The following is a 25673-nucleotide window of genomic DNA, read 5'->3' on the forward strand; positions in this document are numbered from 1 at the left end:
AATACAGTGGATTTTTGTATGCCACACCTTTGTTTATAGTAGCTCATCAGTGGGAGTAGTAAGCACTAGGTAGGCTATCTACCAAAAGAGGAGTGGTTTATGGCCCAGAATTTGAAGTTTTTTGGCAGTTTGGCCAATTTTTCCATCTCTTTTAACTTTCTGGTTTAAAAGCCCGTGTTGCGCTTGTTTCCTGCCTTTCCTGTAACTAGTCTAGTCCAGATACAGATTTGCAAGCTCCAAAGAGGTGCCAAAGTGTGCTCTTCAATTTTTCCCTTAGATCTGCTAGTTTTCTCCTCTCCTACACTTTAACTAGATTATTAGTCTAGCACTTTACCATACCAGACTTCTTGTAGCAATTATTGTAGCACACAAAAGTGCTACCAGCACTAAACATTCTACAAGGAAGCAGCGCCAGTACGTATTATTAATGCCCAACCCTCCAGGTATATCTAAAGGTCAGTTCCCTGTGCTTTTCTTGTTAACCTGGTGAACTTGGGCATCTTGAGGCAATATAGCAACTCCCTCTTGTATACCGACAGCCCTCCCCTCTTACCTCTCAACATTCAGACTTGCGAGAGATGTACTTGTATATCCAAATTGGAAGCCACGCACTCTCCAGCCAAGACGAGAATAGCTGGCCAAGAGAAGAAGGTCAACACTTGCACCACACCACATGAAACACACAGCCCTCCAGAACACACACCGGCACTGCCTTCACATAAAAACATGAACCACACACCCACCTTTGTGTAGGCTCTCAATAAGAGTCTGTCCAAACAGCAGGGACCTCCAAGGCAGAAACACACTCTACTACCACAGCACAACACTAATCACGAGACGCACAACTCTCCTAAATGGTGTCTGACCGCTTTTCTTTCTTAAAAGGGATGGTCTGATTTTTCTGCTCTTGTACAGATATCCTGAAGTTAAAGATAGTACATGTTCTTTACTGAATGGTGATTGATACCGAATTGTACAACAAAGGATCCATCAAGAAAGGGGTCCTTCCATAGAAGTGGTAGTAGTGTTTTATTGTATTATTTATGGTTTTTATATCATTTTGTTTCATACTCTCAACCTCATGTGGTCTGTATTTTAAGAAATATGAAAATGTGTCAAATAACAGAAAATAATCTAGAGGTAGGTGACTGGGATCCATTAATTTTGTGGGATGAGCACCATATTTTGAAAGTTAGCATTTGTCAAGCAGTTACTATGTGACTAATATTTTTGTCTTTTTTATTTCAGGAGTTCAAACAAATCCCAGCAGGAGCTGTTGCTTGACCTAATGTGGTCTATTTGGGCAGAGCTGCCAGCATATGGGCGGAAAGCAGCTCAATTTGTAGATCTTTTGGGGTACTTTTCTCTGAAAACTCCTCAGACTGAAAAGAAGGTTAGATAAAACTACTTGTTTCCCAGTTGTTTTATTGCTTTAAAATGCTCTCTTGGTATGGAGTAATTTCCATTATATTTTTTTAAGTAGATCTTACTTTAAGGTGCAATTGCAGCAGGTTTATGATGCGAATCTGTGACGGCAGTTGCTTGAATGAGCTCCTCAAACTTTTCATATCGCCATTTATTGTAAATAACCTCTAGTTCTTTTCTGCTGTCACGGAGTTGAGCCTTTGGTGGTTGTTTAAGCTTCAAAGTATTTGTTAGCTGTTAATGGTTCAGTCACAGATCTTTATTTCTGTACCCCAGTAGTTGTTAATATTACTGTGGCATCTGCTAAAATAGTATCAAATATCCTTGCAGCATGCAACTTGCTGCCCTTCTGATGGAGAATCATCAGTACTACTATTGGTGTGGGCATCACTTACAGTAAATCTTAACACTTGAGTTTACTTGCTAGTAAATCTGTGTTGGTCTGACTAATTTGTTTTTTATTGTAGCTTCCCTGTTCTGCATTTCTGTTACCTTTATATGTGCAGACATGCAGTACCCTATTGGTCCCAGACTGGCAGCGCTGGCAAGTGCCATCATTACTGCTTTGAAGCCATTAGTCTGTTTGTTTATTGATGTCTGCATGCATTATGTGGTTGTAATGATGTCTTATTTATTTTTGTAGAAGATTCTTTCCTATCACCATTTAACAAGTGTTTCTTATGGCTGAAAACTAGCCCCTCTTTTTTTCTTTCTTAGTGTTTATTTTGTTTGTGGCCAGGTTATAATATTGGTACTTGCTACAACTGTTTGAAAGTTTTGTAAAGCCATTAGGTTAAGGAGGTTTGAGCTTTATCTTCCAAAAAAAGATAAACAAGTAAGTCCAGTAAAGTTAAATTGAACAGAAAAAAAATGAATTAACATAGTTGTTGGAAGGGAGATAGAATAGGAAAAACAGAAGAAACTAGAGCCCCCCCTTCAAGCTTCACCTAAGGCATGGTTACACCTTGGATGGCTTCCATTTATGGATCTCAAAAGTTTGGGTATTGTCCTTTTCCATGTTTCAGCAGCTGACCCCAATGATGGCAATGTGAACAGAACTGCATAAAATTGTTTTGCATGTTCAGGAGTTTTGTTATCCAGAGCAGAATAGGAGTGACCAGCAGGGAAAATGCCTAGGTAAGCATTTAACCCTGTGCTGTCACAGGATGCTATGTTGGTGTCAGTCATTGCCTTCAGCTTCTCTCTTACCATCTTTTTTGCTAGCCTTTTTCTGTATAAAAAAGCTAGTATTTTAGTATTAAGGAACATACAAAATCCCACCAGTCTTTCACAACACTTAGCAGGACTTGTGTAGGTCCTTTGGTATCTGGCAAAACCCTCACCAGTACCATTATTGCTTGTGAAAGAGGCAGAAAATGTCTTTCTCCACTTTTTTTTTTTTTGCTGAAGACAGTGGAAATGTTTGTTGTTCTTTTGGGTGTGAATGTGTTCCATGGGGTGACATCCTGTCAGTCCTCTTGACTCTGATCCCTAAGATGTCATGTTTGAGAAAACTGTTTTACATGTGGTAGTTTATTGGGTTACTTATGAATGAATATATATGTTAAAAAGCAATAGATTTGGAAATTGAGGATGAGTGTGTTTCACTTCTTTTGTTAATGTGTACTCCTGAAACTCTCGCAAGTTATCATAACTTGGTTGTACAAGATATGACACTAGGCAGAACTAATAGACTGCAGAATTCACTAGTTCACCTGTCTCACTTTCAGTGATTCCCTAGGCAATCCCATCCACTATGTCACCTTGTCAGTTCATGTAAATGCTTAGGAATACTGATTATGTTGTTAAACGTTCACTTTTATACTGGTAACAATAAGGAAAGAAAAATTATTTAAGCAATTCAACATGTCCTGTCTTCGACTTAAATTTTCTCCTTAGAAACCAGATGCATCTCTGGGAGGGGGGGGGGGGTCAGCTTATTCTCAAGTTAGAATATGCATCACCCTAACATCTTTTAAGACAAGCCAGTAATGTCAACAGGTCAACAGGTCACAGGTCAACAGGTCACAAAAAATGATTCACTGTGTAGATTTAATAACCAAGCTGACAGCTGTTTCAGTTTATAGAGATGTAGTCTAAATTCTCGATTTAAATTTTTAGAGAAACTCGCACAGTATGCGAGAGATGTACATGCATAACTTCCTTTGCTGCAAAAATCTCACTTGAAAACAAGGTTAAGCACACACATGCAGTACATCCTTCACACATAATGCTTACCCCACACATAGACCATCTTATGCTGAGGCATTTAAAAGAAACCTCTTCAAAGCTCTCCTAAGCCATCAAACAATACCACCTATTCTCAGCAATCACTAAAGCACACGCCAAAAGCAACACCTAACACCGCACATAAGCCTACAGCCAGTGATCCCCAAGAACAAAGCTTGTAAGGCAAGCAAACACTTAACCTAGTACTCCTGTCATAGGGGATTATTTTGTACAACACACCAAATGTTCCTCCCACGAGGCTAGACAAGGAAAAGATAATGGTTAGTTCCCTGTCTGGAGCTGGGAACCACAGCATCATGCATGCACTCAAGTCATTGCACCACAAGTACCAGTATGATTCTATCACAGCCCATGTTGCCTGTAAATGGCTTGAGATATACTTCACTGGACTGTATAAAACGAGATTTTGTGGATCTCTCTGAATGTGTCACAAACAGTATGTGCCTTGCACTGAGTAGCATTCCTCCTTTACCAAAGATAATGCCACAGAATAGAAAATGACTGATTTTTAATAATTGGGTTAGTTTCTGGTATCTCTTCAGGGGCATTCAATATCTATCAGCATGGGGAGGACATGGTTAACAGACCATGTTGCTTTGCCAAGGACAGTTTGCACCTGTCCCCTAGGCTTTCAAATATTGGCTAAAGCTGTATCCATTTCCTTAGAGCTTTTTTAGACAATGTCAAAATGACAAAACTACCAATTTGGCAAAAAAAAAAAAACTCTGATCAACCTTCAAGTGTTACTGTTCAATGCTAGGAGCTAAGGCTAAAACACTATTTCAGTGGGCCCTGACAATATCCCTGGTTGCTCCATGAGTAGTCTTAACACATGACGTAGCAGGACCTCTTAAGACCCTCAACTACAGCCTCAAAACAAATTACATGCCAGATAAATGGGTGGCTGCAACGGTTATCCTTATAAGGGTGGACCATCAGCTGAGCCCTGGGCAATAGAGCCATCACTCAGACAAGTCTAATATGTAAAGCCATGGAACTAAATACCACGGAAATGTTCAGGGACATTGGTAACCTGCAGACATTGGACCCATCCCAGTTTGGCTTTAAGGGGGGAAAGTCTTATTTATTCAACCTGTTAGACTTGTTTGACAGGGTCACCAAGGCTATGGATGAGAGGAAAATGGTACATACTGCTTACATTGACCTGGCCATGGCATTTGATGCAGTACCGCACTCTGGTATTGTTGACAAACTGTCAGAACGAGGTATAAATCCTTGAATAACTCCCTGGATTGCTGTCTCACAGATGGGACGCAAGAATTAAGGATTAGTGAGACCACAAGGAGACCAGTCATCAATGGAGTATACCAGTGCTCTGTATTGGGCCTGCTCCTGTTCGGCATCTACTTCATGGAAGTTGAGGCTAATGTCAAAGGCCAGAGTTCACCAAGATCGCAGATGATTGTAAATTAAGAGCTGTCATATATTCCTCCGCAACACCAGCATCCTACAAAGAGGGTCTAATACAGTCAAATGACTGGTATTAAGCCACAGGTTAATCAAAGCCATAGATTAAAACTCAACACGAAGCAGTGCATTATAATGCCCTTTGGGAATTCATTGACCCAAACAAATTACTCATTAAACACCCCTAAGAATTGACCTGATAGGGGTCTGCCAGCATATGTACACAGTGATTTGTCTTCAACCAACATGTAGCCAAGATGGCATTCATGTGCAGGGAAGTAATAGTACCGCTGTACTTGGCCCTTATCAGACCCATCACTGAATACAGTGCCCACTTTGGCACTTGCAGCAGTTGGCATGCCTCAAAGGTTCTTCACCAGGAGATTCCAGAGTATGAATAACCCTGTCTTACACAGATAGTTCTTTAATCCATCTCCTACAGGTATGGATATACAGGAGTCCCATTAGGATGGGGACTGACAGTCCCTTCTATGTTCAGCATAGATGTTCCCCTCAGCAGTTTGTAAGAGGCAGAATACAGGAATAGGGCCTTCAGGCTGTCTGCATAAGGACATGTTACTTATGACCTATATTTTTTTAGTGAAGAACCACTTTGAACGTTCCAGTTGGATGTGCCTGGCTAGGTACATACTAAAAGGGGGCATTGTACTCCATGACTTATCTCAGGAATGCCGAATACAAAGAAACTCCTTGGACCTAGATGGCATACATTTGTTTATAGGTTTCAGAACATAGAATGATTTCCTCACTACTGCAGACACCTGATGGTTGTACTTAATCATACTTAATCTTACTTTTTTTAAAATAACTTTGTTACTCAAATTTTGCACTTTTTGGTTATAGCTTGTTGAAAAACCGTCTTAACCTGTGAATGTTATCAGAATTCTCCTTTTTATTTTTAGTCTTGCAGCTGATATAGGCAGAGTGGTGCTTTTCAATGTAACAAATACAATTATGGAAATGACACACAAGCAAAATATTTCCTTACTTTCTTTTCAGTTGTTTAACGTAACGGGAATCAGTTTAAAAATATTTCTAGTAGTAGTAGCTGCAAACACAACATTGTGGTTTATTTTTGGCATTTGTCCTTTTCCTCTTTCTGCATATTACACACACATACATTCACAGTACAGTCTGAGGTAGCACTTTATGGGTGAGCCTTATGTGTAGATATTTTGAATAAACCGCAGTCGCATAAATATAAATCTGTGGTAGTTAACTTCATTCTTTTTGCACATATGGGTAGTTGGATCCGAGCCTGCAAAACTTTTCAAGCATCAGCTCCAAGCTCATCCCCTACCTATATTACATCACTTCCTCCTATCTAGCCCCAGATCTCGTTTGCCGCTCTATAAGTCAGCATTGTGGTCTCAGAGCTCTAAGCAAGGTGGTAAGGTTTTTTTGGTCTTTAGTGTAGTTGGGTGTGAATACCTTTCCCGTTTTCCTCCCTCCTTCACGTTTGGTCGTCGTGTTAGTTTAAAAAAAAAAAAAGTGTTTGTGTAGTACTGTTTTGTAGTCTGGTTTTCTGCTTAGGCCCAATCCCTTGTTGTGTGTGTGGGCCGTTAGGGCTTTTACTGTTCTCCACTATGGCTGAACAGCCTAAGGTTCTTTTTAAGAAATGCACAGAGTGTGGTCATAAGCTCTCACTAGCTGATGGCCACACTCTGTGTGCTCTATGTTTAGGGGTCACCCATCTGTCTGCATCCTGCGACATTTGTTCAGGCTTTAACCCTAGGGCACTGAAAGATCGTCGGGCTAAGCTTGTGGCTAAAGGTCTGCTACCAGCTTCTGCCCTGGAGTCTGCCTCTGTTTCCTCCCCAGCCAGTGACACTGTGCAGGCAGGGACTCAACCTTCCGCCAGGCCTGCTACTTCGGATTCGTCCCAGAGATGTAGGGACAGAAGAGAGAAGGAGAAGCGCCACAAAGAGAGGGACAGGCCCAGAAAAAGATCACCAGACAGGGAGTCTTTTCTCCATCCCCTCTTCAAAGGCAGCCAGGTCTCGTTGTCCTCGGCTCCGCGCTTCCTGTTTCTTGCCGGAGCCGATGGAGCCATTGGAGCCGAGGCACTCCCCTCAGTTCCGGCCAAGACCCAAGTCGGTCGCTTCCTCCAGGTCGACTCGGAGTGTCTCCGAACTTGATATGGACAGGCTGATGAGGTTCATCCAGAACCAGATTCAGATGGGGGTCTTACCAGGGCCCTCTCTCATTGGAGAGGGTCCTCCTACAACTATGTTCCACCTTATTTCTCCTTCCCCGATCTGACCCAGTGCTTCGGGGTTCTCGGGTCCGAGACCTTTCATAGCTGTTGGGTTGGCACCGATGGTTCTCGTTTCCTCGACGCCGGCCGTCACCTTGAGTTCCTCTGATCTGATCTCTGATCCAGGAGACTCTGCGCCGTAGTCCGGGAGTCTGACCCGAGGGTCGAGATCTTGCTCTTTCGGATACCATCCTCGGTGCCCAGACTACCCTGCCATCGGCTCCGATCCCTGCTTCGGATCCGGGGAGAGCCTCATCCTTACGAGCTATGGAGGTGTGCTCTCCATCGGCATTTGGGGCAGTGGAAAGGGTTCTCTCCCAGGGGTTGAGGCCACAGCTCACCTACTCTGATCCTACCCAGAACCCTCTGATTTTGGATTCTGCTCCCATTACCTTGTCTCAGGGACAGCCCGTGCCAAAGCAACCCCAGGTTGTTCCCCTCGGAGGCTTACGAATCCTCTTCAGAGAGTTCCACTGGAGAGGAACCTCGTAAGCACAAGTCCATTACCACCGATACGGACTGGAATGAAGGAGAGGGTTCCCCCAGATCACCTATTGAGGACGTCTCGTTCGGAGACATTATGGAGATCCTCTGCCAAAGAGGAGGTTGGTCAGCCCCCAAACCCTCTGCGGATGAGTCTGTATTCCTGGAGGCCTTTGGCGCGGGCCCATCTACTTCCTTTGGTGGACCTTATCACCAGTAGGGCATGGAAGGATCCTGTCACTGTAGAGCCTATACCCAAAAGGCCAGACAAAGTTCTTTCCCCACTGTCACACATGCAGGCATGGTCCAAGGGAGCCCCGGTAGACACTTTGGTGGTTGCAGCAGCCAAAAAAAAGGAACTGGTACAGGAGAGTTCCTCGGTTCATCCACCAGACAAGGAGTCCAGGTCGATGGATCGTTTCGGGAAGCGCATGTACTAGTCAGCGACATTTTCTATCCGTGCGCTGAATTACTTGGCACATGTCATCCGACTGCAGTGAGACCTTGTATCGGAATTAACTGAGTTGCCCCCGGAGTCTCTGTCGCAGCAGGACAAGCAGTCCTTTACTGTGAAGTTGACTACACTGAAATCAGTGACTAATAACTCTATGCGTCTCCTCTCTCATACTATGGAGGGAGCCGCTAGAGCTGCTGGTACAGGCGCTGCCTTGAGGCGACATGCCTGAATCAGGCTGTGTCAATTTGCGGACCCCTTTAAGGCATCTTCCATCAACGCCCCTTTCGATGGATCATCCCTTTTTGGGAAGACTGTATGTGACACACTAACCCAGAGTGAGAAGGACGGAAAGACTTTGTCAGCCGTCGGAATACGCTTCTCTAACCCCCAGAGGTCCTATTCCAGGAACCAAAAGGGACAAAAGAAGATGTGGTTCCGGAAATCAGTCTTTTTGTGACACTCAGGAATATTTGTCCCCCAGAGGCAGAGGGGGACAAGATTGACGCCATCCCAGATGCAGAGGGGGTCCCAGAAACGTCGGGTCTAGGGAACCTTTTTCCGACAGACCCACACAGCAACCCTGAGGGGTTGCCCGGCTGCTCTACTCTGGAGGCAGTCGGGGAAAGATTTTCCTTACATCCAGCGGCATGGGAGTCCATTACTGCAGACCGCTGGGTGTTAAACATCATATCCAATCTCTATCCTCCCTTTTGCATGTCTTCACATGAGAGTCCTTCAGTGGAATCTAGCAGTTCATTGGTCCTGGCTAGACCGCCCAATGAGTTTCCACATCCGAATCAACCGGACTTGCAGAACATAACTCCAGTGGTGGCTTCAATCAGCAGACATTTTTGCGGGGCGCAGCTTTCTAGCCCCTCTGGCTCAAGCCACAGTGACCACGGACGCCTCCCAGCTTGGGTGGAGGGGGTCACTTCCTGAGAAGAATGGTCCAAGGCACGTGGTCCCTTCCAGAGACCAAGCTACACATCAGTGTCCTGGAGATGAGGGCAGTTCTTTTAGCGTTGAGAGCCTTCCACCCTGTCCTACCTCCGGGGACGGTAACCATTCAATCAGACAACATGTCTGTAGTCTCGTATATAAACAAACGGGGAGGGACCCGATCCTACCCCCCTTTGTCGCAAGGCTATGAGGGTTTGGGAGTGGGACGTATCCACCAGCCGGTTTCTCGTAGCAACGCATATCCCGGGACGCTCCAACATTCTAGCAGACAGTCTCAGCAGGGCAATCCTTCTGCCTTCGGAGTGGTCTCTGAAACAATCCAGTGGCAGAGAAAATCTTCCTTGTTTGGGGTCTACCTTGCTGCAATCTCTTCGCATCTCCTTCCTACACGAAGTGCAGCAACTTCTTTGCTCTGATCCCCCCTCTGGGGAATGTCCCGAGGGATGCTCTAGTCCATGCTTGGCCTCCCAGGCTACTGTATGCTTATCCCCCATTACTTCTTATTCGGAAGTTCCTTCAGAGAACTTGCCAGCTGCAGTGCAAAGTCATTCTTATAGCTCCCTTCTGGCCTCGCCAAGTGTGGTTTCCCTTCCTATGGCCTCACCTGTTGGCTCCTCCATGGACTGTAGTTCCATGTCCAGATCTAATTTCTCACCCGTCGGGCATGCCCCTGCCCAACCTGGACAGTCTCAAGCTGACGGCATGGCTGCTCCAGTAACCATAATCATCAGGACTCCCGGATTTTCATCCCCTGTTAAGAACATTCTGGTAGCTTCTGTTAAAGCCTCCACTAGGAAACTCTACAATAGCAAGTGGAGACATTTCTGCATTTGGGCCTCTCAACGCAATCAGAACCCGTTTACAGTCCCCATTCCGGTCATACTGGATTTTTTGGCCGATCTTTTTCTATCAGGCGCAAGTGCTTCCACTGTCAAGGTTCAACTGGCTGCCATCCCTAATTTTCATGTAGGTGAAAATAAGATTGCCCTGGCTTCTGCCAAATTGTGTAAAGCTTTCCTGAAGGGCACTTTTTTATTGCGACCATCAGTTAAAGAAACAGTGCCCCCTGCGATCTGACTTTAGTCCTTCAAGCTTTGACCTCTCCCCCTTTTGAGCCAGCCAGTAAAGTTCCGATGAAGTTTTTGTCGTGGAAGACCGCATTCTTGGTTGCCATCACTTCAGCTAAAAGTTTCAGAGTTGCAGGCCTTACCCTCCTTGTCCCCCTATTTGGTTTTCCACAAGGATAGGGTTTTGCTGCGTACGAACCCTTCTTTTCTTCCCAAGGTGTCCTCAGCAGCCAATATTAATCAATCTATAAATTTGCCAGTCTTCTTCCCAAATTTCCAAAATAGAGGTGAACATAAGCTTCATTTATTGGATGTCCATAGACAGCTTCGTTTTTACCTCCATAGGACTAAACCATTCCGGAAGTCGGATCAGTTGTTTGTCTCTCTTTCAAAACCATTTCCTGGCAAAGCAGGGTGGATCACTCTTTTTATTGCAGAAGTTTGTAAGGACAAAGGTTTATCTCCTCCTGGTGTATTGAAGGCTCATTCCACTAGGGCAATGGCCACTTCTGCAGCTTTCTGGTCAAGAGTTCCGTTAGATGATATCTGTGCGGCAGTGACTTGGGCCAATTCGCATACATTCATCTCTCATTATAAATTAGATCTTATTTCTAGAGGGGGAAGAGCATCCTTTGGCTCTGTGGTGCTCAGGAATATAGTTCCATAAGGGCCTCCCAGGCATACTAGTAGCTGGGGACTCTGTCCCATATGTGCAGAAAGAATGAAGTTAACTACTTCAGATAAAAAAGTTATGTACTTGCCATAACGTTCCATCTGAATAGTTAGACTTCATTCTTCTGCACCTTCCCTCCCTCCATCCCCCTCACTCTTCAGGTTTATCCTGTTTAGGATTGTGGTTATGTTGCCATTTAGTGACAGCAAACTCGATCTGGGGCTGGATAGGAGGAAGTGATGTAATATAGGTAGGGGAGGAGCTCGGAGCTGATGCTTGAAAAGTTTTGCCGGCTCGGATCCGAATCTGATCCGAATACCCATATGTGCAGAAGAATGAAGTCTAACTACTCAGATGGAACGTTATGGTAAGTACATAACTTTATTTTCTGTTGCATTTTACAGTTCACAGTGATGCTTGCTATAAAAAGCATTAGCTGTGTCTGACAACATTTCAGACTTCCTGTGGTAGTCATTGGCACAGTAATAAGTCATTTGAAATCGTACTGTAGTGGCGTTCATCCCAACAAGTTCCTAACTTCAGCAGAGAAGCAAAGTAGAGTACCGGTAATTTCCCAAGAACTGTTTTTTTTTTAAATCAAAATAAATTCAAGCTACTTAAAATATCCAGTCCCAGATAATGAGTCTGTGATAACTTGTTTTCCTGCCACATAGTTTTTATTTTATCTTATTCGGTTTGTAATCCATGGTTATATCAATGAAAAGGCATGATTTTTGTTTTCATTACATTTGTCAGTGAATGTTTGTTAGCCCATGCTTGTTGTTTACAGAAATGTGATTGTAGAGCATTCAGAGCAGCGCTTCATCAGATGTGATTGTAGAGCATTCAGTGGAGCGCTTCATCAGTAGTTGCGCATATGATAATGTTACTGGCTTAAGTATTTTTGATTGCAACTGTAAGTTGTTTAACTTGCCTGTAATGATTATAAACAAAGTATGTAGTGTGATCCTATCTTGCCTACATTCAATACTGATGGGCTCGGAGCCGCGAATCGGCTCCGACTCGGCCGTTCTGACTAGCCCAAAGTCTCTCATTGGCTGGGCCAACCCTATATCCCAGGATGTGCCACGCCCAGACCCCCAGATCTTGTTTGCCACTCGTGGAGTATCGACGTGGTCTCAACTTGACTGTGGCTAAGTACCCTTTTTGTGAATTTTTCATATCTCTTAGCAGTTTTCTGTAGGAGAATTTGTATTCAAAAGCTATTTTCATAGCTACGTTGTGATAATTGACATTGTTGTTTGTGTGGGATTGTTTTCTTGTGTGGTGATCCTTCTGTTTGTCGTTTTAGTTAGAGGGCCTTTGCTTTATCTTGTGTCTCGGCGTTTAACTTAGAGCCCCCCCCCAGTGTTTAACTTGTGTTTGACTGGTGTATTATGTCTTCCAAAGATAAAGAACATAAGCCATCCGGTTTTAAAAAAATGTGCAAGGTGTAGCTATAAGATGTCTTTGACAGACGGTCACGCGATCTGCGTATACTGCCTTGGCACCAAACACTTGCAAGAATCTTGCAGTGTCCGTCATGCTTTCTCCTTGAGGGTCTTGCATGAGAGAAAAAATAAACTTATCCTGACTGGTTTAATTAAACCCTCCTTTGAGGAAGCTGTTTCTTCTCCCTCTGAAAAGTCCAGGGCTAAGTCCAAAAAGAAGTCCCTGGCTCCGTCCTCTTCTTCGGAGCCGCCGGAGAAAAGATCCAGGTCGATGTCCCCTTCCTCGGCTCCACTGGTCTCTGAGCCGTTGGCTATGGGGTCTAAAGCTGTGTCTCCTTCCTTGGCTCCATTAGTCTTGGAGCCGCAGGATTCAGGGTCGACAGCAGGGTCCACTGGCTCGGTTCCATTGGTTTCGGAGCCGCAGTTAATACCTTCCTTTTTGGTGCCGGCTTCTTAGGTTCCACAGCTTTCGGCGCCGAAGGAGGTCTTGGTGCTTCTAGAGCCTACTTCAGCTCCGATCATCTTGGAGCCATTCTCCTAGTCGTGTCTTGTATCCGATGGGAAAGGTTTCTCGACCCCCTTCTATCTCCTCCAGGTCCTCCAGATTATCTGATTCGGTTGTAGATAGCGTGGTCCAGAGACTCCTACAGTCGCCAGTGTTATCTAAATTATTTTCGGCTCCAGCCCAGTCGGCTCCAGAGCCCACCATTGTATCGGTCCTATTTCTTCCTCCTCTGACACCCTTGATGTTGTCGGAGAGTACTGAGTCGAGTGAAGTCCTTGGGTCGGTTCCGAGACCCCCCCCACCAGTCTTTCGGTTCCAGCCTTGGCGCCAACCTTCTCTATTCCTTTTGCAGGTTTCGGTACTCGGGGGTCCTCAGTTGGGCCAGAGGGTGATACATCGGGACCACTCACTTCGGTTCCGAGTCTCCCCCTTGTTGCTTCGGCTAGGGGAACCCGACTCCGGTCATGGCTTCAGAGACGGGCCCTTCCTCCGATTCAGGTAGACCCGCCTTCGAGGCTATGAGAAGCGCGCTGGCCAAGTCCTTGGTGACTTCACCCAAATCGGCTTCTCCCTCCCTAGACACTACGACTAGAGTTTCTGGCGACCCTCTATCTCTGGACAGCGGGGCTCCAAGGACTAAGGATACCTCCATGTGTGGTCCCCTGCTTTCTGAAGGCCCTTCAGAGTCTGTGCCTGAAGAGCCTCCCAGAAAGAAGCTGTGTAGGAGGAAGCACCTAGACTCCCCAGATGAGTCTGTCACCTCGGACACCGACCTCGATGATGCAGAAGGGTCCCTCCCCCAAGTCATGATCGAATGATGTCTTGTTCTCCGACATCCTGGAAATCTTGAGACAGCGGGGCGACTGGCCATCCAAAAAACCCTTCTGAGGAGGAGTCGGTCTTCCTCAAGGCCTTCGGAGCCCAGCCTTCCACCTCTTGGGTGTCTCCACCCTTCGATGAATTGTTGGATCTTATTTGTCGAAGGGTGTGGGAACACCCTGACTCTGTAGAGCCAGTTCCTAGCCGCCCCAATAAGTTCTGATCTGCGCCTCCTGGAAAAGAATTTTTGACCAAGGGAGTACCCGTAGATGCCATGGTGGTGGCGTCTGCCACTCAGCAGGACATGGCAGAGGCTTCTACTTCCATCCATCCTCCTAATAAGGAGTCTAGGAGCATGGATAAGTGTGGGAAGCGTACCCTGTCTTCAGCGACCTTTACTTTGTGGTCGCTGAATTACTTGTATCATTTTACGAGGCTCCAAAGGGATCTCATTAAAGAGTTGGGAGATACCCTGGCGGGTAACGTGCCTGAGGCGTTGACCCAGTCTGTTAACGCCCAGCTGTCTACCCTTTCGTCCATTGTCAACTCGTCCATGAGGCTCATATCTTATGCAGCCGAGGGGGCGGGTAGAGCAGCGAGTTCAGGCGTAGCCCTCAGGAGGCAAGCTTGGATGCGCTTGTGTCATTTTGAGGAGGCTTTCAAGTCTTCTTTCACGGACGCCCCTTTCGACGGGTCCTCCCTTTTTGGACCCAAAGTGAAAGACACCCTCATGAGATGTGAGCAGGAGGGTAATACTTTGTCTGCCGTTGGGGCCCGTTTTTCTCTCCCCACTAGACCTTATCCCAAGGCTCAGAGGGGAGGGAAAATGTGGTTCAGAAAGTCTCAATAGTCTTCCCCCACCCATCAGAGTGAATCCGCCTCCAGAGGCAGAGGAGGGGGAAATTACTCCGGAAGACGTCACCCCAGAGGTGGGGGAGGCCCCTGCTATACAGGAAACCGCGAATCCTTTTGTGTCTCCTCCTTCCAGCATCCCTGAGGGATTACTCGACTGTGGGTCTCCGGAGCCAGTCGGGGGTCGTTTTACAGAGCGCTTTCAGGCCTGGGAGTCCATCACTCAGGATCGATGAGTGCTTCGAATCATTGCCGGAGGTTCTACCATTCCCTTCATCCGTTCTCCCCCACCGTCAAAAAGAATCCCGGACGTTCCACCCAGTCAACGGGGTCAAGCAGTACTAGAAATCTCAAAGCTGATAAGAAAAGGAGCCAGCCAATCAGTCCCCACAGTCCAGATCGGATCAGGAACTTACTCAAGGTTATTTTTGGTGCTGAAAAGAACAGGGGACTTGAGACCCATTCTGGATCTCAGCCGTTTAAACCGCTTTGTGAAAAAGTCCAAGTTCCGAATGGTCACGTCACAATCCATTCTCCCCTTGCTGGAGAAAGGAGTATGGATGTGCTCCATAGATCTCAAGGACGCCTATTATCACATCAAGATAAACGAGGCCTCCAGGCATCATTTACACTTCCGGCTGGGAGCCAGTCACTTTCAATTCCGGTCCCTGCCCTTTGGTCTCACCACAGCCCCCAGGGTGTTTACCAAATGTTTGGCGGTGGTGACGGCTCACCTGAGACGTCTAGGATTCCAGGTGTTTCCTTATCTAGACGTCTGGCTCCTCACCGCCCCCACCAGGCATCTACTTCTGCAAGCCATGAGAACCACCTTCAAATGGGGACGTCTGTTAGGAATTACCTTAAATTGGGCAAAATCTGTATTGCTGCCATCACAGCGTGTTGCCTTTATCGGTGCAGAGCTAGACTCTGTAGAGATATGCGCATTCCTACCCTTAGACAGAATAAAGGTGTTACAGGCTCAAGTTATGGCTTTTTTGCCCAGCAAGAAAGCTCAAGCCAGAACAGTTCTGCAGTTGCTGGGAACAATGGCGGCTACCATCCTTCTAGTCCCTCTTGCCAGATTGCACATGCGAATACTTCAATGGCTCCTTTCGGCCCAGTGGTCATATCAGGATCTGCCCTTGTCCCATCCGATTGTCATTACGGAGAGATGTAGACAAGATCTTCGTTGGTGGCTTCTACCCTCCAATCTGAATCAAGGAAGATCGTTCATCCCCCTGTCCCCCATTGCCACAGTAACCACGGATGCCTCCCAGATGGGGGGGCATTACCTGGGCAGGTAGGTTCAAGGTACTTGGCAAGATCACGAGACTCACTTGCATATCAATGTTCTGGAGATGAGAGCAGTGCTTCTAGCATTGCAGGCACTCCACAGCTTTCTTCCCCAGGGAACTATTGCAATTCTTTCCAACAATATGTCGGTTGTCTGGTATCTGAACAAACAGGGGGGAACCAAGTCCTATCCCCTTTGCAGGGAAGCCATGAGAGTGTGGAACTGGGCTATCGCTTCCCAGCGCTTTCTAGTGGCAACGCACATTCCAGGGAGGTCCAACGTGATTGCAGACAGGCTGAGCAGAGCTATTCTGATGCCTCACGAGTGGTCCCTGAACGATCGAGTGGCGGCTCAGATATTTTCCAGGTGGGGTCTTCCCTGCTGCGACCTCTTTGCCAGTCCCCTCAATGCGAAGTGCAGAGATTATTTCACTCTAATCTCTCCTTAAGGGGAGCCGCCCAGGGATGCTCTAGTCCACGATTGGCCCTCCGGTCTGCTCTATGCTAATGTTACTGGTTTAAGTAAGTATTTTTGATTGCAACTGTAAGTTGTTTAACTTGCCTGTAATGATTATAAACAAAGTGTTCCAGAATCTGCAGACATTTAAAATAGCAACAAAGCCTTGAAAAATAGAGCATCAGCTAATAATCTGAACATCTAATTAGAATAAACTTTGAGTACTAAATAGTACATAACTCGACAACTTCCAGTAGGAATGTGGGATACTTCTCAAAACACATGATTAAACTTGACAGAAAAGATAGAAAAATATAAACACATTCTCAGTGTGTGTAAAATGTGTTTAAGTGAACTCTATCTTAAAATTCTACCCCACACAGTTTTTTTTTTTGCTTCAGAAAATGGTACCAGTAGTTATGTTGTTCGTGTAGCCTGGTTCTGTCTACTAAATATCCTCAAAAATCACAGGTGATAAGGGGATTCAGAAAATTGTGTGGAGGGGTAAATCAAACCTAAAAATAGAGCCTAAATTAGGGCAGAAAATAGGAACTTTCCATAAAAATAAGGACAGATGAGAGGTCTGGTTCCAGCGTAGAATCTTGTTGGATAACTTTTTCCTTAATAAAAGAAAAAGCTGCATATCTGTTTTTATACAACAACTTCTGTTTGATAAATAAGACTAGATGCAGTACTCTGGAACCTGACGCCATCTTCCTCAAAGCTGTGATACCATTATTATATTATGTTTGAGAATTGTTAGTATAACATTACATGCTCATTATAGGGATCATTATTGCAGTAATGTTTTTTATCTGTGAGGATCTTCCAAAATTAACATCTGAATTTTTGATCCAACATCCAGAGCATTTATAGAACTCCTCTATGCCTGATGTCAGTCTGGTGTGTATAGCTTAAGAGAAGAGGCTCACTGCCTTTCTGAATTGGTTAATTTTTACTATGAAGAAGTGATGACCAGTCATTCCTCTGCTCTCCACTTTGTCCAGGTGGCTTACAGAGGATATTACTCAGTTTGGAAACTTTTAGATCTGATGTTATCCTTATCATTCTGCTTCAGGTAGGAGTCTCAGAGCCGAACCTTAGATCTGGCTCTGCCACCTCCCACAGACTTGAACTTCTAGGTTCAAACTCCTCCCCTACCCATAATCCTTTTCCTCTTGCCCAACCTCCCCAGATCTTGTTTTGCCGCCTGTGTGCCCAAAAGCGATTTTCCAGGCTCAGTTAAACATTTTTTTTTTTTATTTTAACTTTTATATCTTGCTTAGTGTTTCTTCTCTTTAGTGTTCTACAGTGTTTTTTTCCTCCTCCCCCATGTAGTTTTCATGATGTGTTAGGGTTTTTTCTCTCCTTATCTCCTGCCTTTTTTCTTCTAGGCTTTGGCCCTTCTTTCTACTTTTTGTCCTTTTAAAGAAAAATTAAATCTTTACTTTTCTAGTTATTAGCCTAGCTTTATAAAAGTTTTGTTTGGTTTGTTTGTTCTGTCAGGTATGGAGAAACCGATCTAGCTTTAAAAGGTGCTTCTAGTGCGAGTGGAAGATTCTGCATTCGGATGCCCATGATTGTTGTGTCTGCTGCCTAGTGCCGGTTCACCTCAACTGTCCTTGCATCATCTGTGAGAGATTTAACTCTCAGCCCTTGCAAGAGAGAAGAAACAAGCTTAGTTTGAAAGGATTGTTGCCTGCTACTGCTGTTTCACCAGGGGCTCAACCACCCTTCAAACTTTCGCACTACTCCAAAGCTAAAAAAAGAGCTCTAAAAAGCCGAGAGCTTCCTTGGAGCCTCCTGCCAAGGTTATCAGATCTGACCGCACGGAGGCCTCTGTTGGCTCCATTGGGTCCAGTCGACCTTACTGCTCCAAGTGAGCCCACTGCTTCCACTGTGCCATTGGATTTTAGCCTCTGGATCCAAGTAGCCCTCGTCGGACCTGTCAGTCTCTGGATCCACCATCTTCAGGGAGATCCGTCGTGTCAGTATCTCTTGCATAACTAGCGAAGATCCTTCAAACGCCTAAACAGTCTCGTCTTTCATCTCTGGCTTCTTCTGGGTCCTCTCGAAGCATTTACCTGGACATGGACAGGATGGTTAATTCATAATCATGGCCCAGATTCAGATGTGAGGTTTTCCTGCTTCATCCCGTCTTGGCTCTGAGCCTGCCTAACCTGCGACCTTTTCTCCTTCTCTAATCCAACTTTCGGTTTCGGAGCCCCAGGACAGTAGTCTCCTGAAGAATTTGGGGTTGGATCAGAGGGCCTTTGCTTTTTCTACTCCGGCTGCCTTGACTGCCTCTGCTCTGAGATCCTCTAATTAGAGTGTGTTCCGGATCTGGAATGTCATGGCGGGATCCGAGGGGAGAGGGCTGGCTCTGTTGCTCTGAATTTCTTCCCCTTGGAGCTTCAGCCCTTGACTGTGTGTATGTCTGGCTCCTTCTGGAAGTTGAGGATCTGGTGGGCTGCTTCCGTCTTTTCAGCAGCTTCGGCGCTGGGGGAGTTTGGTGGTAATTCTGTGGGACCCTCTGCTTTTCAGGCATTGGAAAAAGGAGTTCTCTTTCCAGAGAGTGCCAGACCCTTCAACTACTGCTCTATCCCGTGTTCCTCCTGTGGCTTTTGAGGGCTTGGATCAACCATTCCTGCCCAGGGTTAGCCTGTCTCGAAGGGCTTCCAGTCTGCTCCACCTGAGATGGTTCCTTCCTCTTCCAGCTCCTCCCCTGAGAATCCCATGGAGGAGGGTCCATGGAAGAGGACCTGCAAAAGGAGGCACATGGACTCCCCTATGGAGTATCTCACCGTACAGATTATGATAAGGGAGAGGGTTCGTCCAAAGCAGTACCCGACAATGTCTCTTTCGCAGACATTTTAGAGATTTTGAAGGTGAAGGGTGCCTGGAGTTCCAAAACCCCCTCTTCACAGGACTCTGTATACCTGGAGGCCTTTGGGATGGGGCCGTCTATATTTTGGGTAGTCCTTCCAGTGGATGCTCTTAATGACTTGGTCGCTAGTCGGGCTTGGAAGGAGCCGGACACAATAGAACCAGTTCCTAAACTCCCAGATAAGATACTGTCACCCCCCCCCTTCCTGAAGACTCTGCCTTCTGGAGTAAAGGTATTCCCGTTGACACTATGGTGGTGGTGGCAGCTGCTACCAAGAAGGAGCTTACCCAGCAGAGCTCCACTGCCCATCTGCTGAACAGAGTCCAGAGCGATGGACAGATTCGGGAAGCGCACTTTTCCTCAGTGACTTTCGCTGAGGGTACTCAATTAATTGGCACACTTTACTCACTTTCAGACAGACTTGGTCAAGAACATGTTAGAAGAAATTGGAAAGTTAAGAGAAATGTGCTTGATTAAGGGGGTACCCCAGTGGTTGAGTTGATGAGGTTTCAAATGAGGTAACCAATAAAAGAAAGGAGGGGAATTGTTTCCCTATCAGGGACCAGTTTTGAAATCTTAAATTACATTCAAAAAGCTAAGATAAGCTACCCATTAAAGTTATTTATCATGATTTACAATTTGGATCAGAATTGGGGGGGAGGGAGTTTAAAAAGTTTTGTGTCATAATTGGAACATTTTTCGAGTGAATGAAGAAATGTGTCAAATTTTGAGTAATGAACCCAAGATTTTGTATAAAAAGAAGTATAAAAAACATATTGGAAAAGCAAACATTAAATTTGGGGTATCATAGGGACAAGAAAAAACACAGTTATAAATGTGGCACTTAAAAGCAGTGCAGGTTCATTATGGAAGGAGGATAAGGTTTACATGTATGGAAATTAATGGATTAATAGGAATGATTATGGGGCGGCCACAGTGGTGCAGTGGTTAGCATTGCCGCCTCACAGCAAGAGGTTCTCCGGTTCGATCCTCGGCTGGGGTGCCTTCTGTGCAGAGTCTGCATGTCCTCCCTGTGGTTGCGTGGGTTTCCTCCGGGTGCTCCGGTTTCCTCCCACATCCTAATGACATATGCTGTAGGTGGATTGGACACTAAATTGGCCCTAGGTGTGAGTGTGTGCATGTGTGTGCCTTCTGTGGAAGGTTGGGAGCTGGGCTGGCAACTCGACACTGTAAAACTCCACTGCCAATCATGAGCGGACAGGTAATCCACTGTGGCGACCCCTAACCGGGAAAAGCCGAAAGAAGAAGATTATGACAATTGTAGTTTAAAAAAAATATATGTGGGTTACTGTCAAAAATGCTAAGGGTTTTACTTTATAAAACTGAGAGCGCATTTAGATAATGGGTGTACTAAACATGTATATGACATTTAAAAAAGGTAATGTATGTAATACCTGGCTAGACACGTATTTGAATTTTGTGAGCATTATTTGAAATTCTGGGTCCTGGATTTTGATTTGGGAGGGCGACCCTAGAAGTTGAAGTTAGAACTCTGAAAGCTAAAGTGGCACCCCCCCCCCAAGAGTTGAATGAGACTGTCACTATTGACAATGTCCTTAAGTTGAGACAGTTGAAAATGTGAAGTATATTTTTTTTATATATTTTTTTTACTTCAATAGTTAAGTGCAGTTTTGTATTTCTGAAGTGAGATGTTGCTATTTAATATTTATTTTGTTAAAATGTAGCTTAACTGTTATAGTGTTACAGCTTTAAGAATCAATTAAAGGCATGACGTTAGTGATTTAAAGATATTTAAATAATTTGACATTTTAAATTAATTGTTCTGATTAAGTCCTGGTGAAATTTATGGACAAATGCGTGTAATTTTTTTTTAACAGTGTTACTTAAATGTGGATGTTGGTATGTGCTTGGGATAAGTTTTTCTATGGTTCTTGTTTTTGGCTGGTTATCCCTTTGACTTGTAGTTGGCTGTTGGTTCATGTATTTAAGTTATTTTTGTTCATCTGAATTTAGGCTGTTATTTGGTACAGTGCTGCACACTGGGTCTTTATAGCATTGTCTGTTAAAGTTAGTCCTCGGAAGAGAGAGTAGCTTCAAAGAATTGTGGAAGGGTACATGAGAGTTCTTTTCTGTAGGGTAATTTTGTACTGCTTACGCATGTTTCTTTGTTGGCACTAGTCCAGTATGTCTTCACAGAAAAAAGGCAGCTAAAGAAAAAAATTAATGTCCAGATAGCACAGTTCAGATAAGTAAACCCAAGTGTTAAGACCTGTTTTTGAACATCTGCTGTTTTCTTGAGTGGTCCTGTATTTTCCATACACTCTTAGGTTTGGATCTTTTGCTTGGTTTTCATTTTATGAGCATTCTTGGTCTCTGTTAGAAATGTCAGAAAATTGTGACTTAATGTGGGTACCTTATCACTAGCTTTAGATCTGCAGCAGACCTGTCTTTATTGCTTCACCCAGGAGTTATTACTTAAAGTGGTGCAATCTCTTTGCCATTGCCATAGTACAGGTTTCAGGCAAAGGCTTGAAAATCTGATAGCCTATTTGAACTCTTTTTGGCTAGCAGAAGCATTGGAAGATTAACTGTTTGAAGCTCAGCAGTTGCTTTTTGTTTGCTTAAGTCACAAGTCTTATTTCCCTTCACCATCTCCAGGGCTTTCATGCAGTATGACTGAGATTTTGATATCACTTTACTGCACACAGTTGCGAATGTTCCCTTTGTTCTTATACAATGGCTCTAGAATGCTTATTTTCCAATCAACTGGGGTATACTTTTTTCTTCATTCTGCTATTGAGAACCCTCAGGAGCTCTTTCTCCCCTAACTCTACCAACATCTTGATAACATCGCCCATGGCCTCACCTGCGCCTTTTGCTTTTCCCTGACTTCGTTTTCCTTAGTGCTGTTCTTCTAGGGTGGGATCTTTCTCGTTCATTTGCAGGCTGTATATGAGGCATTGCTGCTGCTGTGGGTTTTTTCTTTCAGACGCTGGTGTAAGTACTCCTTCCTTCTGCCTTAGATGTCCTTTGGACTGGTGGGCAGGTTACTGCTGGCATGTTTTATGAATGGTGTCTGACTTGTCTTCTTTTTTTTTTTTTTCTTTGCCTTGCAAACTGATAGAATTTCTGTGTCATGTGCTTACTCACCTTCCAGATGATTGGCTGGTGGTTTACAAAAGTAAATAGATTGGATAGGCCTTATGCTCCATATTTGTTAAGGGGTAAATTGCTGGAGTTAAAAATGGTGCTGGTTGTTTGGTTCTGATCAGTTGTTAATACGTTGCTTTTTTTTACTTGCCTTCTCTGCAGTAATGGGAAAGGAAAGCTGGCTACTAGAGGACTGTCATCTTTGTGAGTTGAGTTGGATTTTATCTGTATCCCTCCTGGTGGCTGAACTGTACACACACACACACACACACTGTCAAAGCAGTGGCAGGTTTGTACCTGTGCTTCCTTATACTTAGCCCTGCTTTACAGCATTATTAAGCTGGTTGGTAGAACTGACTTAATGCTCAATTGTCAGATTGCTCAGTTGTCAGACTGCTCTTGTTGAACTAGCCCTGTCCTCCAGCGAAAAGATCAGCAGTTGACCAAAACTGTCATCAACCCTCACGTAATCGTTTAACTTGTTGACTACAATAACCCATTGCATTGCATGGCAGTAAAATTTTTACCAGTTGCAGCAGAAAGTTACACTGCTTATAAAATTTATGCAAACACTGCAGTGTTTCACTTTGCGGAACTTCACACTGCTGTTTAAGGACTCTTTCCACTTTCAAGTATAACAGCATTTTCCTGTTGGACATAGGACCCCAACACAGAAATCCAAGCACTGTATCACAGACTGGAATCAGTTATCACGTAGTAAGCCTCACAATTAAAGCATCTTATAAGAGTCATTGCAGTATCAGTCACCTTACCACTGGCCACACAATTGTGGCTGAAGTGCTGTCTTCACATAAAGGCAAATTCAACCACAGACATTTTGACTCAGGTCAACAGAAATAACATTCAAGACTCAATAGCATTTCACAAACAAATTGTCCAAGTGGCGGAATTGACACTTATGAATGTACCCGATATATATGAGGTACCATTTAACAGTGGTGCATTGCCATAGCCATTCTTCCAAAAAGGCAAGATGACCTCCAGCACAAAAGCTTGAATTTTGAGTTAAGGTCACGTGGATCGTAGTCCTGTTTGACAGTTAGCACTACAGAGTCATCCACTTATCTGTATGTTAGTGAACATTCACTCTGTACTTTGGCAGAGGATTTGGGGGACAGCTGAATCACAGAGAACACATGTATAATGAGAGCAGCAGGGGATAGTTGTCAGTCAGAAAAAAAATGCCAAGCAGATGTGGATTTATAACAAAAATGGTGCTGGCTTTGCTGTTCGCTTTCATAGTATGGAAAAAAAAAATGCTTTTGGTGTAGTACTGTGATCGTCAGGCATTCACAGGTAAATGGTGCATATTTTGTTAGACGCTCTAATTGCATTTTATGGTAACACATATATTTTGTATTTTAGCTGAAAGAGTATTCCCAGAAAGCAGTGGAGATTCTGCGGACACAAAACCACAATCTTACCAGCCATCCCAACTCTAATATTTACAAGTGAGTTTGATATGATGCAGCTGTTTGTGGTGCAAGGCAACCTTGTGATTAATACTGTGAAGCACATGCTGTAATAGTTCAGAAAATTGTTTTTTGCAAGTTCTGACATAGTGTTAAGTGGCTTTTGCGTATCTGACACTGAGCTTTTTGAATGCAGATAATTTTTGATGTCATCCCCAAAATGGTGTAATAGTAATGTATTTTTACAGCTTTTGCTTATTTTTATTTGACTTATTTTTTTATACACTTTTGAGATTGACGTGTTTGAAAACACTTGTTTTATAACTTTTCTTGTCATAAATGGGGCATATTCAGAAGTATTTGCTTTTCAGCAGCACAACACTGTCTGTCAAGGATCCCATAGCGTGATGCAGCCCTGCAGTGCTTAAGTATGTAGTAGGACCAGTACAGCACAGTTATTCTGAGAACAGGGCTGCGTAATAAATTAGAACAGTGGCATTACTGGCAGCAGTCGTTCTACTGAGCAGTAGGAAAGGAGGCTGTACTGCGAGCAGTTATGTAACCAATGTGACAGAATGATGGCATGCCCAAAGCCATGCACATTCAAACGTACAGTTAAGCAGCAAATAATGACAACTTGGGCACTGGCAGCAGAAGGCTGGCAAAGCATAATACCAATGTATTTATATAAATTGTTAAGAAATGGAGAGATGGTGAAAGTAGAAAAGGAGAAAGTGCAATCAGAGAAACACAAGCATGGACCTCTGTGAGGAATGTCCGGCTGTGCTTTTAAGGACAGGTACCCATTTAATATATTTGAGGAAGGGTAGCTTGGGAAGGGAAACAAGTAGTTTGGGTGGGAAAGAGTAAGTAGGTAAGGTAGCATGGGCAGACAGACATAAAATGCAAATGTACAAGGGCAGTACAGATACAGGAGAGTCCTTCCAGACATCAGTCATTTATGTGGCTGATATCAGTGGTAGGCTTCACCTCCAGTAATCAGGGCAGTCTTGTTGCTCAACTCTACCAGTTGCACTAAGAGGTTCTGAAGGGTACAACTGCAGATTCAGGTTGAACACAACCAGCCACCCTACCTGAGACTGAATGTCCAAAATAGAGCCTTCCAGCCCACTCTTAGGAAGAGTGAGGAAGATCCTGTAATGTTCTTCTAAGAGGTGAACACAGTGGTGACCAGTGGAGCCCTCCAGAGTGCCTTCAACAGGGTGACCTACACTCCCTTTGAGAGAGACATGCCTGATGACACAGTACCAAGTATCAATTGGCATAGATCCAGTTGCCCACCTCTGCACCTCAACCTGTACCAAATCTGGACCAGTAGAAAGACGAGAGAACAAAAGAGAATAAATTAAACCTTCAATTCTGTCTGTAGAACACATGTGTAATTAGAGTTGTACAGTCCAGATGTTAGCATAACATATGTATCCTGATGCCTGGAGAATATTTTAGCATTCCTGAGACAGACTTGCCTGTTGAAATTTCTCTCATCGGCTGCTAAGGAAAATAGTTGAGTACACTGTGAACCTGTCAAATGAAAGCAAGGAAAGAATAACCATAGATATCTGTAAAGATGGATATATATGTAGGTCTTACAATTACAAGGTCTGCACATTTTTCCTAACATCTGCCTCCCACTGTTGAAGCAGGTCAGAGTACTGCCATTATACATTGTTATAGCAATACTTACACTGCTTGCCAGAAACATCACTCAGCATTTTGGAAAAATGGTGCCGCCATCAACCTTATATAATGGGCCATTGTAGAGGTCTGATAAGGAGTTCTGATGGTGTCTGTGTAGCAGTTAC

At 44.5% G+C, this 25673-nt stretch overlaps 1 protein-coding gene across 1 annotated transcript in view; it reads left to right on the forward strand.

Annotated features, from left to right (window-relative positions):
* The window catches only part of UBR4 (ubiquitin protein ligase E3 component n-recognin 4), a 3959899-nt gene that overhangs the window by 2925635 nt on the left and 1008591 nt on the right, over window positions 1–25673 (forward strand). Inside the window, 2 exon segments of the mRNA XM_044087073.1 lie at window positions 1249–1393; window positions 23804–23889. Of these exon segments, the coding sequence (XP_043943008.1) occupies window positions 1249–1393; window positions 23804–23889 (231 nt within the window).

The sequence above is a fragment of the Protopterus annectens genome, chromosome 1.part1, assembly GCF_019279795.1.
Source record: "Protopterus annectens isolate FY-2018-M chromosome 1.part1, PAN1.0, whole genome shotgun sequence".
Taxonomy (NCBI): Eukaryota; Metazoa; Chordata; order Ceratodontiformes; family Protopteridae; genus Protopterus; species Protopterus annectens.